Source organism: Netta rufina (genome assembly GCF_964035555.1).
Source record: "Netta rufina genome assembly, chromosome: 15".
NCBI lineage: Eukaryota > Metazoa > Chordata > Aves > Anseriformes > Anatidae > Netta > Netta rufina.
Genome location: NC_140138.1, coordinates 10184745 through 10197730, shown reverse-complemented (window position 1 = coordinate 10197730; position 12986 = coordinate 10184745). Strand labels below are relative to the sequence as shown.

Below are 12986 nucleotides of genomic sequence, written 5' to 3'. Positions count from 1 at the left end.
TATTAATTATACTGTATCATGTATTTTAAATTCTTTGCTAGTCTAGTCCTCAACACTTTAATGCTGTAGATTTTATTTGCACTATTTTTTCTAAATATACTTTCAGTGATTATAACTTTGAAAATGTATTTATAAGTTATCACACTTTTCAAAAGTGATTCTTGAAACAAGTGTTCTTTTAAACTCTTTTTTAAATTAAGTAACAATAAAGATAAAATGCCAGTGACACTTTTCAGTTTATTTAATGCATCTGTTGTACTCTTGACTACATGAATTTTCCACTTCATTTGTATCAGTCTGCCTGCTTTTGTACTATTAGCTATTAGTGTAGCACCAGGGACAGCCAAATGCTGGGGATCAGGTAAGAATTTAAGAGTTGGACATGATGATCTTAGAGGTCTTTTCCAACCTAAATGATTCTATGAATTTATAAAATCCTAAACTAAGAAGGCCATAGTCTTTTACTCTACATTACCGTGTAAATCAGCATTATCTTTTGTTTAAAAACAAAAAAAAAATGACCCTATAAAAGAACTCTACTATTTTCTCCACTCCTTCTGGCGTAGTTCATTTCTTCGAATCTTCCCACTAACAGTTTTTGGCAACTCTTGAACAAACTCCATCTAATGGGAAAGGGAAGAAATTGCAACACAAAATAAGATACAGTTTATCTGAATTTTGACTTACTTAACCTTAGCAGCACAGCCTTATAAGCCATATTATAGTTGATACCTGCTATCAAATAATTCACTACCTGCTACTGAAAAATATTTAAAATATTGGGGTAATTGAAGACTCACCTTCCTAGGATACTTGTATGGAGCAGTAACTTTCTTAACATGGTCCTGTAGCTCTTTCATCACTTCTTCTGGATCATGTGAAACATATTCAGGTGTTAAAACCACAAAGGCTTTCACTACCTTAAAGTTAAAGGAACAACAGTTTAACTGCCAATGAAACACAGCACAACAGTAAGATTTGAAACATTAACCAAACACTTGCTGACAAAACATAGAACAATGTATAGGGCAGATACGAACACCTTTGCCAGTGTCTGCACATGCTCTATTTTTATGGACCAGAACTAATTTATATACATTTACTAAAGACCCATAATTTTAAGTATTTGAATGTTAAGAAAAAATTTCAAATGGTGTTTTTGTTATATTGGATATTGCGGCACCTGTCTCAGTCAGTTTTTCCGGCACAGAGGGATAGATGGCTGATAGACTAGAAATGCCAATTTGAGTTTATTTAGTTTAAAAATTAATCACTTGGCAGACAAATCCAGTGGAAGTTGGGTTTCATCAGCTCTGGTATGCACAAAGCTACTTTTAGATATAAGCTCATTTAATGTGTTTACCTCTCCCCTGATGGGGTCTGGGCTGCTGACTACTGCTGATTCCACCACTGCGGGATGCTCTATTAGGGCACTTTCTACTTCAAATGGTCCAATACGATATCTTTAAAATGAAACGTCTTTTTGAAACACACATTTGAAATACACATACTATCACACCTAAATCAGCTGTATTGTTCAAGTTTGAAGATGTATTATTAATCAGTTAAATTACCCAGCAGAAGTAATGACATCATCAGATCTTCCAACAAACCAGTAGTATCCATCTTCATCCATAATCCCCCTGTCTCCAGTGACATAAAAATCCCCACGTATTGTTGCCGCTGTTTTCTCTGGATCATCCTAATAAGCACAAAATTGTATTTTATATAAAAACAGCCTGAAAAATATATTACATTGCATTCTAACATATTCAGTATATAAGTTGCGGTAAAGCCAAATGTTCATAGATTTCAGCTTTTCAGACTGGTCCATATCATTATATGCATCAAATTCAAGTGGGACACAAATAATGGTGAATTATAATAAACATTCACCATTACTAATCTACAAAACTAAATCCGTCAAAGTTTTCCCTTTTTATTAAGGAAATAACAAGCAAAAGAAAGTGGATTTTAACTTGTTAGGCAAGACACTCATTGAACAACTAATTGTGTAAGTAGACTAAATAACTGCATAAAAAAATGGAAATTCCTCCTTCCTCCCCACAGGCTTTTATCCTTCTAAGTAGAGAATATGTATAGGAAATGAGGCATCAAATTACTTGTTACAGAGATTTAACAGGACATCTACTTTAACTGTAGTAGGGTTCTTACAGTATAGCAAGTAAAAAGAAAAGGCGGTCTTGTAGGTTTTACTCTGATGGCAATATCTCCTTCTTTTCCAGGAGACAGAATATTACCGTTTTCATCTATAATCTGAAAATAAACAAAACACTGTTTTATTATCTTGCACTCAAACTAGAAAACATTAAATTAAGATTATAGAATCTTAGTACTCATTTAAAGTATTTAGTCGAAATATTTCCTGGAAAATCATTCGGAGCAGTAGAGGACAGGTCTTACCCTGACAATTCAAGTGTAAGATCACTGCAAATCCACTGTATTTCACACTGGGTCTTTTATCTGAGGAATTCCAAATACTGTGCAAACATGTATTGAAGTTGGTAAGACCCCAGAGGACGATAAGTAATGGGGTGAGAAAACCTTAAGAACTGAAAGATACTAAATTCTTAAACAATATTGCAAACTGATCTACTGCTAGAATCTGAATCAACAGTTTTGTTATCACCAGGAAATACCATTCGCTCCCACTCTGCCTTAACTCAGTAATTTAAATTCTGTCATTGCCTTAGCATTTGATATTTAACCACCAGTTATCAGTAGGTTGTCATCTATGTAATGCTGTTGAGGTTGATACAACAGGGAGGTTTAGATGCTCACTTTGCACATTCAGTTTGGGACATTTCTTTTTCACTCTTATTTCCTGTTGTATGATGCTGCACAGTACAACTCCATGTTAAAGCTTTCAAACCTCTTTCATGGAAAATGATTTTTGAGAGAGCAACAGTGCCACCAGAGGTACAATACCTTGACATCATACGTTGGAGATGGTTTTCCCATAGAACCAGGCTTAATTTTCATTCCCTTAAAATTTGCACAGATCAGCACCTGTAACAAATGTGTTTGTTTTTCTTTCCTTAAATGACAACTTGTACATTCAGTCTTTACCTTAGGTTTAAAATACTCAGCTAACATTGCAAATTTCTGTAAGAAATAATAACAGTCCTCATTATAATCATATATCCTATGATTAAACTTCTAGAAATAAAGTACACCCTTAATATCTTGCCCACAGCTCCAAACAATGCCGGTGAATGTTCTAAAGATAGCTTTTAAAGCAGAATTTGGAATGCAGTAATGAGGAATATACCTCTTTTGTGTTAGTTCTCAATTCAAAGCTCACAAGAATGAGTAACAGTGCTTGGATTTTGGGTGAAGACATTACAATTGTTCTAGGACTTAAAAAAAACAAAAAACAAAAAACACAAAAAATACTACATTTTTCTACTGTTGCCTATAACAATTGACTTTGTTGTGATAGTTGCAATGAATCCATGTTGTTGGAATGTGCTGAAGGGATGAGGAGTATGTAAACCAAATACAACTGTGTAATCTTTCTAATCACTTTTTCTTGGCAACCTGAATGGAATTTATTGTTGTATCTGTAAAGTATAATTTTTCATCTGTAAAGCTGTACATACTGTTTCTGTCTGTCCATAGCCTTCATGAATATCCAGCCCAGTCTGCACTTTCCATTCTTCCATCACATCGGGGTTGATTGGCTCCCCAGCACTCACACAGTGACGCAGGCTTTTGAATGTATAGCTTGGTGGGAAAAAGAAATTAAATAACTGGCAGTTATCTATCTGTTACACCCCATTCAATACTCTCTTCTGGTATTGTGGGAACTTTTCTACACAAAAATACAAATTTTACTGAGATCTATTAATTCTAATTGAACTGTGTAGCACTGAACAGAAACAAATCTGAAAAAAAAAAAGCAAACAAAAATGAAAAACACCTGTTTTACTTCTGTATTATTTGCAAATCTAATAATATCATGTTTCTAACCTTCTAACCCTAGAATCTCAACTGGAGTCTAAACTGAAGAGGATTGATGAAATTCAACACTAATGACAAAAAAAAAAAAAAAAGCAAAAAAAAAAAAGCACAGAAGATTTAAATGAAGCTGAAGAGTTTTTCATACATTTCACCAAGCCATACTGACATACATTTCTTGTAGTGTATACGACTGGGGAAACACAGTAGAAAAACAAAGGGAAGGAGAATGTGACTATAAAAGCACTTTGGAGGATATGTTAAGCATGATACCATGATTATCTTATTATAGTTTCAGCTAAACTGCATTTCACTGTTATTCATGAAATCTGAGGTGGCACCCTGACTCTTTCTGACTTTCTTCATCACACATAAGACTCAAGATGTTGAGAAATACAGTCAGAGTTACTGTTACACCATTGTAAATTTGGAATAAAATCAAGGTGAGCTGAGCACTTAGTTCATTGTTTTGATCAAATCCACCACTAGAGGTACTCTGCTTTTTCTTACCTGGACAGTTTATGTTGCACAAACATTCGATATGCGGTTGGAGGAGAACAGAAGACAGTTATGGGGTATCTTGACAGACTCTAGAGAATTTAGAATAAGAAAAGTGAATGTTGCCAATACAATGAAACCCATGAAGTCTCATCTACGTTATAAGACATAATGTAATCTCTGTCTATATCAAGCTTATAAAACGTGTGGACAAAATGTTAGTGTCCAAAAAAAAAGTCAGCTCTGCAGTTGCCAATACCGACATATAGCAGTTTTATCTAACTAGTTTCTTCTTCAAAACAGAATCTACATCATCTTACAGTTAATTCACCACACCAGAATTTTGTGCTCTTGAAAGCCTTGCAGTCCTTGTTGCAGAATTTCTTCATAACCTAAGTTTAAGTAGAAACCAAGTGAAACCATAAGGCTACTCTCTGAGATATTCTATAGGAGTAAAACCAAGTGTTCTTCAACAGAGCCTAATGTTATGTAACAGTTTCCAGCCATCTAAGTAAAATAAATATGATGAAGGTAGTCTTTTTCAAGGGATGAAGGGTTGTGTGTGGAGGACATACGACAATATAATGTTGATGCCATTTGTTAAAGAAATTCAGCCTTGCTGCATCTTCACTCCTTAACATGGGATTACTTGGTGTAGGCAACTGAAATTCTCATTTATCTGTTATTATCACTTATTTTAATAATAACACCGAGTGTTCTGCAAATCTCAGTCCAATTTCTTTTGTGCTTCTTTCATGCCTTAGAAAGAATGTTTGCAAGTTTGTGCAGTAAAACCTGTTTTCAGCAGACTATATGATTAAACTGTTCGAATGTCAATTGTGCTTTTATGTATTTGCAGCACTTAATACTGAAATAATGATTCAATATTACCTTTGCAGCACCACGGGAAATGAAAGCTTTGACAAGACCAGCAAGCAAGAACAGTGCTGTTTGTTGCTGGGCCCTCCTCACTTACTTCAAAGACAGTAATTGGGTTGAATTGTGGCATTTTATGTACAAATACACATGCCCCTTGAATCCACGTTGCTATACTAGCCCAAGGTGCCTTTGCCCAGCCCGTGTCTGATGTGCTCCAAATTACGTCTGAATGAGTCAAGTCCAGCCAGTACCTGGTAACACAAGGAAACATGATTCACAATCTGTATTTGGCAGGAAAAAAGACAAGTATTAAACCATCAACACAAGATATGTCATGGAGTCACATCCAACACTGCTTGTCTTGGGTAAATAACACTTAAAAATGGCTGAATTTCTGAGCACAACTGAGACACAGCACAGTGAGGATGTCATCAGAACAGACTGATGTTGCATTTTTCTAAAGGAAGTTATACTGATGGATCTCCTCATCTGTTATTCCTTGCCAGTTTCAGTGAAGTGTACTGCCATATCAATTTTATAAACAACATTGCTTTATAAATGTAAAGATTCTGAACTATCAGCATTTTGTTCCTGTGGGAGTTGCATCTAATCTAGACATGTGTGAGTTCAGAAACCTCACAGCCACATTTTTTTCTCTTTTATGATACAGACTTTATAAACTTGTGCGGATGTTCAGTTTGGGGTAGTCTGTTAACCATACACAATGAAGAGGTTATCAAAAGTTAAAGAAAATACTAAAAAGAAATTCGTAAGGCCATTTGAAGGCTACATTCTATATATACTGGCTGGACTCAAAGTATGACTTGCTTCCAGGAAAAACAAACAAACAAGCCTTGTTCAAATTTAACAGAATGATTGTTTTTTAAAAAGTGAAACAAAGGCTTCTGGAAAAAAAACGTGTGTTTCCTCTTCCTTCTGCCATGTGAGCAGCTACACAAACATGTCTGTCAAAGTAATATCCATACCTCGCATTTACTGTGAGGCCAATACCATAGCTGCTGTGGGAATGTTCAGTCATTTTGGGGGATCCTGTAGTTCCACTGGTAAAATAGATGGCCATTGGATCATGATGCTTTGTGGTCACACACTGGTGATTAGAAGGAGCATTTCTTTAAAACAAGCAAAACGATTAATAAAGTGATTTGAAAGTGTGACTTACATGCTCTTAAAAATGTTTAACTAAAATAAGTTTTGCAGCAATCAGAAACATCAAAAACACTGACATTTTTCCATTTCGTCGCCCTAGAAGGATAGGAACATGTTGGCATATGCCAGCATTTCCTATTCAAAACAAACTAACATGTTTTTATTTTTGCTGTGGCACTTTCACAGCTGTGGTTACTCACTTCAGGAGATCTTTAAAGTTCAGCCATCCTTCTCTGTGGCCCTCTGACACAAGCAACTTGCATTTCAGAGACTGGCATTCAGCCCCAACTGAATCTACAGCTGGTGCCACAAAATCATCAGTAATGATGCACTTTGCCTTGGATTTCTGTAGTCGATAGAGAATGTCCTTCGCTGTCAACTGCTGTGTGCCAGGAATCAGGACAGTTCCTAAAGAGGAGGAAGTAGAATGGAAAAACAGCTGAAATGTTTTATAATAATAGTTGTACCTACAAGCAGACATCAGCTTACCTAGTGCTTTTGAGTGAGACAAGGCAGTATTAAAGCAGGATTTGGCCCTGCATTCATAAATACACTGATTTATTTGATGGATTAAATTATATGTGAGGATGGATTAAATTCTAATTTAGCCAATACTAGGCTGATCACAGGACACTAACAGAAATCAACAGAACAACTTTTTTTGTTTTGAAAACACCTCAACTGGACCATGCCATCTCTCTGGACTTAATTTCTTTACTGGTAGACAGAGCTGTACCCTGCTAGTGTTTGTGAGGCACCAAGACATTCTGGGATGTAATTTCTGGCAAGCTGAGTATTTAACAGATCCCACAGGGAAACACATGAAACACTTGGTTAAGTGTGGGCTAATTTCACTGCAAGTTTGCAAGAAGGTGCATTTGTGATTCATCATAAGTGGTGGAAAGAGAATGAGAGAGGCACATGGACTCATAGGGTTTCCTTAACAGATAGAGCACGTGCAGAAGTCCTAAAAGTATCACAAAGATAAACTTGGCATGAAGGATGTTCTTGATCAGTGTGGCAATAGTTCATCTTCAACAGCATATTTGTAGTTTTGACTGTGTTAAAAAGCAAGGATTGGTTTAAGTCATAATTTCTATACTTCTGTGGTATGTGTGCTTTTACCAACCTGTTCTCAAGCAAGCCACATTCACCAGCCACCATTCTGGGATCCGGGGCAGAATTAGAAGAACTCTGTCTCCCCGTTGCAGACCACAAGCATCGGAGAGTACATTAGCTACTTTCCTGGAAAGGACTCCCAGCTCCTCAAAGCTCCATTTCACCTCTTTTCCATCACCATCTACCCACCACAATGCAGGATTTTTAGGTTTTTTCCCTTCCTGTAGAATAAAAGGGTGCAGTGTAAATGGTTCATTTTAGAAACACACTGCCTTTAAGTCTGAGGAAGAGCATTTACCAGTTACTCATTGCTGGAGAAATCTGGGGATACAATTGAAATCTGCCACTGATTCCAAATGAGGCAAAGAACTCTCCTTTAGGATAAACTGCCTATGAATGTCATTTAAGAAATTAAATTTGTATTCCTTTCCTGAGCTCATCATGTTACACTCTGAAGAGGTTGTACAACTTTTTGTTTCAGGCCATGAAAATAAAGCAGCTGATGAATGTGGGTTCTTCTGGGTTGTGCTCCAGAGCTTCCCAAATCTTCAGAGGTCATTTCCAACTTCATCTGGAATTGGGCCTGTTTGTTAATTCTGAAAATTAAATCACAGGTTCAAGAGCATAGGCCCACACAGTGTGAACTGATGTGTGAAAAGTGAAATGTACGTATACAATGTGCTCTAAAGAGGTCCAATGCATTTAGCAGTAGCACTATGCAAGATGCTTCTTGAGCAAAACTCTCTGGGGCAAAAAAAAGATATGGTTTATTTTTAAATATTTGAAGGTACAGTAACACTAAGGCTCATTTTCAGGAAGCAGATTTTAGCTGTGCACTTCAGAGGGCACCAGATGTTGTTTCTTTCTCCATTGACAGCCTGCCAAAATCTGTTTTTCCTGCAAAAGGAACAATTGCTCCCTTTGTGTCAGATAGGTGACACTCTACTCTGTTCCTGCTGCCATGTGGACATAACTACGTTTAGACTCTCATCATGAAGAACCTGAGTCTGCAAAACCAGTCCTATATCCTCAGACTCGAGTTACGTAACAGGATAGGTGATAGACCTATACTTTCTTTTTTCTCCCTGTATTTCCTTTCCTTGTTTAGACCTCATGTCTGTTTGGGCACTCAGTTTTTGGTTCTGTAGATATAAGGTCCCTGATGCAATGATTTTTCATTTGGGAAAAAAATTGAAAGGTTAGACATTACACAGTATTATTCATTTTGTAGGCAGGCAATGAAATATATGGAGGTCAAGTGATTTGGCCAGCACAACCAGACAGGGTGCATGTCACAGCTGATTGTGAAACTAACGTGTGGTTTAAAGTGGTAAAAAGTCCATTGTCTCATTCTTGAAGCGCCTGCTTACAGTTATTCTCACTGGAGTTACTGATTAAAAAAATGAACCACTTGGACTCATGGGCAGGACAGCATGTGGCCGAAGGGATCTACAGATTCAAAGTGCATGAGATGATCATCAGATTATAATCAAGAGCATAATTCAGTTACTGGATTTGTCACTGACAGCATTAAGTACTACAGCATCTGAGAAGCCACAGAAATGTTACCTTTTCTATTTCTGTCCATCTGTCCAGCACATCACTTGCAAAGTTGAAGTACTCTGGCACCTCTGGTCTGTACTGTTGTTTTATGGCCTCATAACTGAAAGAGGTGGAAACTGTGTAGCTCTGGCTGCAAAGCTGGAGAGATTTTCTCAGGGCAGCACGTAGGGATATAGCACTTGGGACCTTCAGCAGAAAATGCATGGCAGCAACAACGGCTATAGCCTCTCCAAGAAATTCTGCAGTGACACAAATACAAACCTGGTATTAGGCATGTGGTTTCAGAAGAGCTTTTACCATCACACAGCGAATACAATGGAATAACAATAACTGTTAATTGGAATACCTGCTGAGGACAGCTCTGGTTTTGCCACCGTGTAACCCCTGCTCTCTCCTGACCATCATGCAGTTGAGATCCTGACCACACACTCAAGCAGCAGCACTCAGCCCCATCAGTGTGATAGCTTACCTGTTCACATTCCTTCCCTCCCCACAAGCCCTGCTGATTACATTGGTAGATCACATTGCAGTTACCTTATAGAGGCTTTAAGAGCTATAAGGCTTTCAGTGCAGAGAGGCACTGAAAGCTCTTAAACTGTGACTTCTGTAAATGAAATGTCTGCTACTGATTGACAATCCTGCGTTAGTTACTGGCTGACCACAGTGTTACTTAGTACAAAGACATCTGTAGCTTTTCTAGTCTATCAGCACTGGGAATATGCTGTCTGCCAGAAATTAAATCAATGTAGGAAAGCCCTGAGAATAGTTTTAGCATTGATGTATTAAATACTATTTTGATGTGTGGTCAGCAAAAAACACCATTTTATGAGATGGAGAAACTTCAAAAGACTCCCCGATGAAGGATCCGAAGTGTAGAGCCATAGTTCTGTAGAGTCAACTTAGCAGGAGGGCTGAAAAATCTGAAGTCATTATTTTCATGCATTGTCAACTTTTATTTACAAAATAATATAAGCAATGATAATTCCTTACTGAATTAATAATTATCCAGCTGCAAACCCATGTGATTTTAGTGATTCAATTAAGCAAAAAGACTTTTTTTTTTTCCCAATCCCTAAGATTCAGTTTGTGTATGACAAACACAGGAAAGAAACACAGCCAAATGCAAGACGGAGAAGGACAGGGAAAAGAGGGAATGTGGTCAGACAAGCAAATCCGTACTGTTCCAGTGCCAAAAAAGTGTCCTGGCCAGCAGCTTTCCGGGACGGGTGGAGGGTCAGTTACCTTGTGAAAAAGCTGTCAGTCCCAACTTACTGCTTCTTGGCCTTGCATCAAAATGTGAGTCCTCTGAGTGTTGAGATGCGTCCCAGCTTTGACTCCTCACACAGATCTCAGACTCCTGGCTGTACACCTGTTCTGGCGCTGTCACTGCATTCAGTGACTCACTCCTGTGTTTGTTACATGTACTTTGGACTCACGTAAAAGGCAGCCAAGTCCTGTCTGTGAGAAGAGCTGACAAATTTCTGCAGAGCTCACAGAGGAAGTAGAAAGTGAGAGGTTAAAATCTCTCCCATTTCTTTCTCCTCCCCTACTCCCACTCACCAGCCGCTGGATAAAAACATACTTAAGACCTTGCTGCAACCAAGTCACATCTGTTACATTCTGGATAGGGCAACACAGGGAACAACAGCCTTATGATTAATTAATAGGTTGTGTGAATACACTGCTGAGCAGGTAGTTTGGGGTACCTCAACAATCCATAGCAGTTCAGCTATGATTGACAGTGAGTATCGATTCCTGGGATGCTGCTGCCCTGACCAACTATGTTAATGTGTATGCTAGAGACTTGCGAGGTTTTGTAAGTGTTCTGCCTCATGTTCAGAGAGCAAACAGTTAAGTTGTGCTCCAGCATTGCTGCTGCCTCTGCTCTGCTCCCACAGGAGAGATGGGATGAAACATTTGCCAACCCCTCTCTGTCCTGGCCACAGCAAGGCATCACTGCAGAGCCTGTCATCAATGTGGGCACGGCCGTGGCATTGGTACATGCTTTTGCCATCAGCCTCTGCTGCAAGGATGGCATTTGCCAGGGAGGTGGGAGACAGCTGTAGCTTAAATTGAGGCACCAAGATTTTTTTGTAAGAGTTTGGTTGCTCAAGCCCTAAGTCCTTCCTGCTGCATCTTCATTCTCTAAGGCCAGCAGAGAGATTGCTAACACCCATCAATGTGTTTGGAGCAAAACAGTCCTCTCAGTGCTGATCAGCAAGGGTGGCGCTGCGGTCTTACCTGGCATGTGCTTTTGTCTGCACTTCCTTCTGGGGTTCAGTGTCAGTCTGTGACAAGCGGACAAAAAGGCGATGTTAACCAGCTTCCTGAAATGTTCATTGCAGCACAAAAAAAAAAAAAAAAAAAAAAAGATTCAAAAGATTCCCCCAAACAACAAAGCTGCTCTCCACCTAGCAGTAAAGAAGGACCTGCAATCTGCAGGAGCAACATTTTAACAAGCTCTTTGAAATGCAAGTGACAAAATCCTTACAGAAGGCAAAGGCCTTAAAGGAATTCCCTACTCAGATTGCATTACCCCAGAGGAGGCACAGAAGTAAACCAAACATGACAGCAACCAGCTTGTGATGTCAGTGAATGTGCCAGGAATACTTTGGAAGAAAAACCTTCCACGGTGACCTAAGTGTAAAAGAAGCGTAACTGTTTCTCTGTATTAATCTTTTGATAGGGCATAAAACTATTTCCCTGAGTATGGACAGGTTTTTCCAAACCCCTCGGCACTCCTCACCACCAAAGCACCCTAGTTATGTTCTGCGTGGTGAATTGCATGTCCTCTGCACCACTCACAGCTGCCTGCAGAAATCCTCCCTCCTGCGTCACACTGTCCTGACAGGCCCAGCTCCGCAGACTATTGCTGCAACTCCCCACAACTTTGAGTCTTTCATGCACCCCCAACCCAGCAAAGATTACATGACTTTTATTTTACTTGTGATCAATAATCCCACCAAGGTATAACAATTGCTGTAGAGTTAAATAAGCCTCGAAGACTTTGCAGGAGAAAAGCTTTATATAAAATGTAAACACCATCTCCTGTTGCAGCTGTGACCGATAAATACGTCCATTAATTTATGAACTTTTCCTCCCCTATTTTATCCTATGTGTAAATAACACGATAGTCCTGCCCTTTGTGACGCCTCCTTAGTTCTGTCCTCTACATGCTTTCGCAAAATATCTTCATTTTTCTCCTCTTGATTGTCCAAAAAGCTCAAGGGCTAACGGAGGGAGATGAGGCCCTCATGGACAGTAGTACACAGGCACCTTCCTTCAGAAACCAATGCTAAGTGGTGTGTATTTTTATTCTGGTAACACATGTTTTGAGTATTTCAAGGCTAAAATTACCTGTATGAGGAGTTTCTGTTCCAGCTGGCCCTGTCACACCATGAAAACTTCAGGAGCTGGACAGGCCACTGAGGAAAGGGCCAAATGGAGGCTGTCCCTTCTGGGGCACACTTGCCATGTGGAGGAAAACAAAAAACAAAAAACAAACAAAAAAAAAAGCAGGACTGAAGCCAGCTGGCTCCATCGCTCTTGAGTGGCAGCCAGCCCACTCCTGGAGCCACCTCTCCTCCTAATTCCACAATCATTAACACAAACCGAGCCTTCAATCCCGGGACTGAGTTCCCAAGCTCAGAAAAAGCAACCAAGACGAGCAACTTCACTCAGCGCCGGGAGCCCAGGCTGCCCCTCCAGGCCACGACGTTCCCGGGGGGCACGTCCCTCCCTAGGTCAGCCACCCACCCCCTCTTCTGCCGGGAGCTTTA

General features: G+C 39.1%; 1 protein-coding gene across 4 annotated transcripts; it reads right to left on the bottom strand.

The window, feature by feature from the left end:
• Nucleotides 1-504: 504 nt before the first annotated feature.
• Nucleotides 505-12891, bottom strand: LOC311214995 (acyl-coenzyme A synthetase ACSM3, mitochondrial-like). Of its 4 annotated transcripts, none has more exons than XM_084295899.1 (16): nucleotides 12565-12891; nucleotides 11449-11534; nucleotides 10450-10696; nucleotides 9214-9446; nucleotides 7655-7865; nucleotides 6726-6933; nucleotides 6345-6488; nucleotides 5456-5609; nucleotides 4492-4571; nucleotides 3624-3747; nucleotides 2950-3030; nucleotides 2176-2277; nucleotides 1575-1702; nucleotides 1364-1463; nucleotides 801-920; nucleotides 505-623 (listed from the first exon to the last, which is right to left on the bottom strand). In XM_084295899.1, exons 4-16 carry the CDS (start codon nucleotides 9409-9411, stop codon nucleotides 540-542), a joined length of 1734 nt encoding a protein of 577 aa, XP_084152025.1. In that variant the 5' UTR covers nucleotides 9412-9446; nucleotides 10450-10696; nucleotides 11449-11534; nucleotides 12565-12891; the 3' UTR covers nucleotides 505-539. The 4 variants fall into 4 exon arrangements, with proteins under 4 accessions (XP_084152025.1, XP_084152026.1, XP_084152027.1 ...); XM_084295900.1 differs by having other exon boundaries at nucleotides 10480-10696; XM_084295901.1 differs by having other exon boundaries at nucleotides 11449-11495; nucleotides 12565-12580.
• Nucleotides 12892-12986: the final 95 nt, after the last annotated feature.

Excerpts from the sequence above, each read along its gene's own strand:
- LOC311214995 (XM_084295899.1), bottom strand. The coding sequence starts at position 9,411 with ATGCATTTTCTGCTGAAGGTCCCAAGTGCTATATCCCTACGTGCTGCC. Across the intron at positions 4,572-5,455 it reads ACCCAATTACTGTCTTTGAA|AGTCTGTCAAGATACCCCAT; the intron begins GTAAGTGAGGAG and ends TAAATTCTCTAG. Across the intron at positions 921-1,363 it reads CAGACCCCATCAGGGGAGAG|GTAGTGAAAGCCTTTGTGGT; the intron begins GTAAACACATTA and ends TTTAACTTTAAG.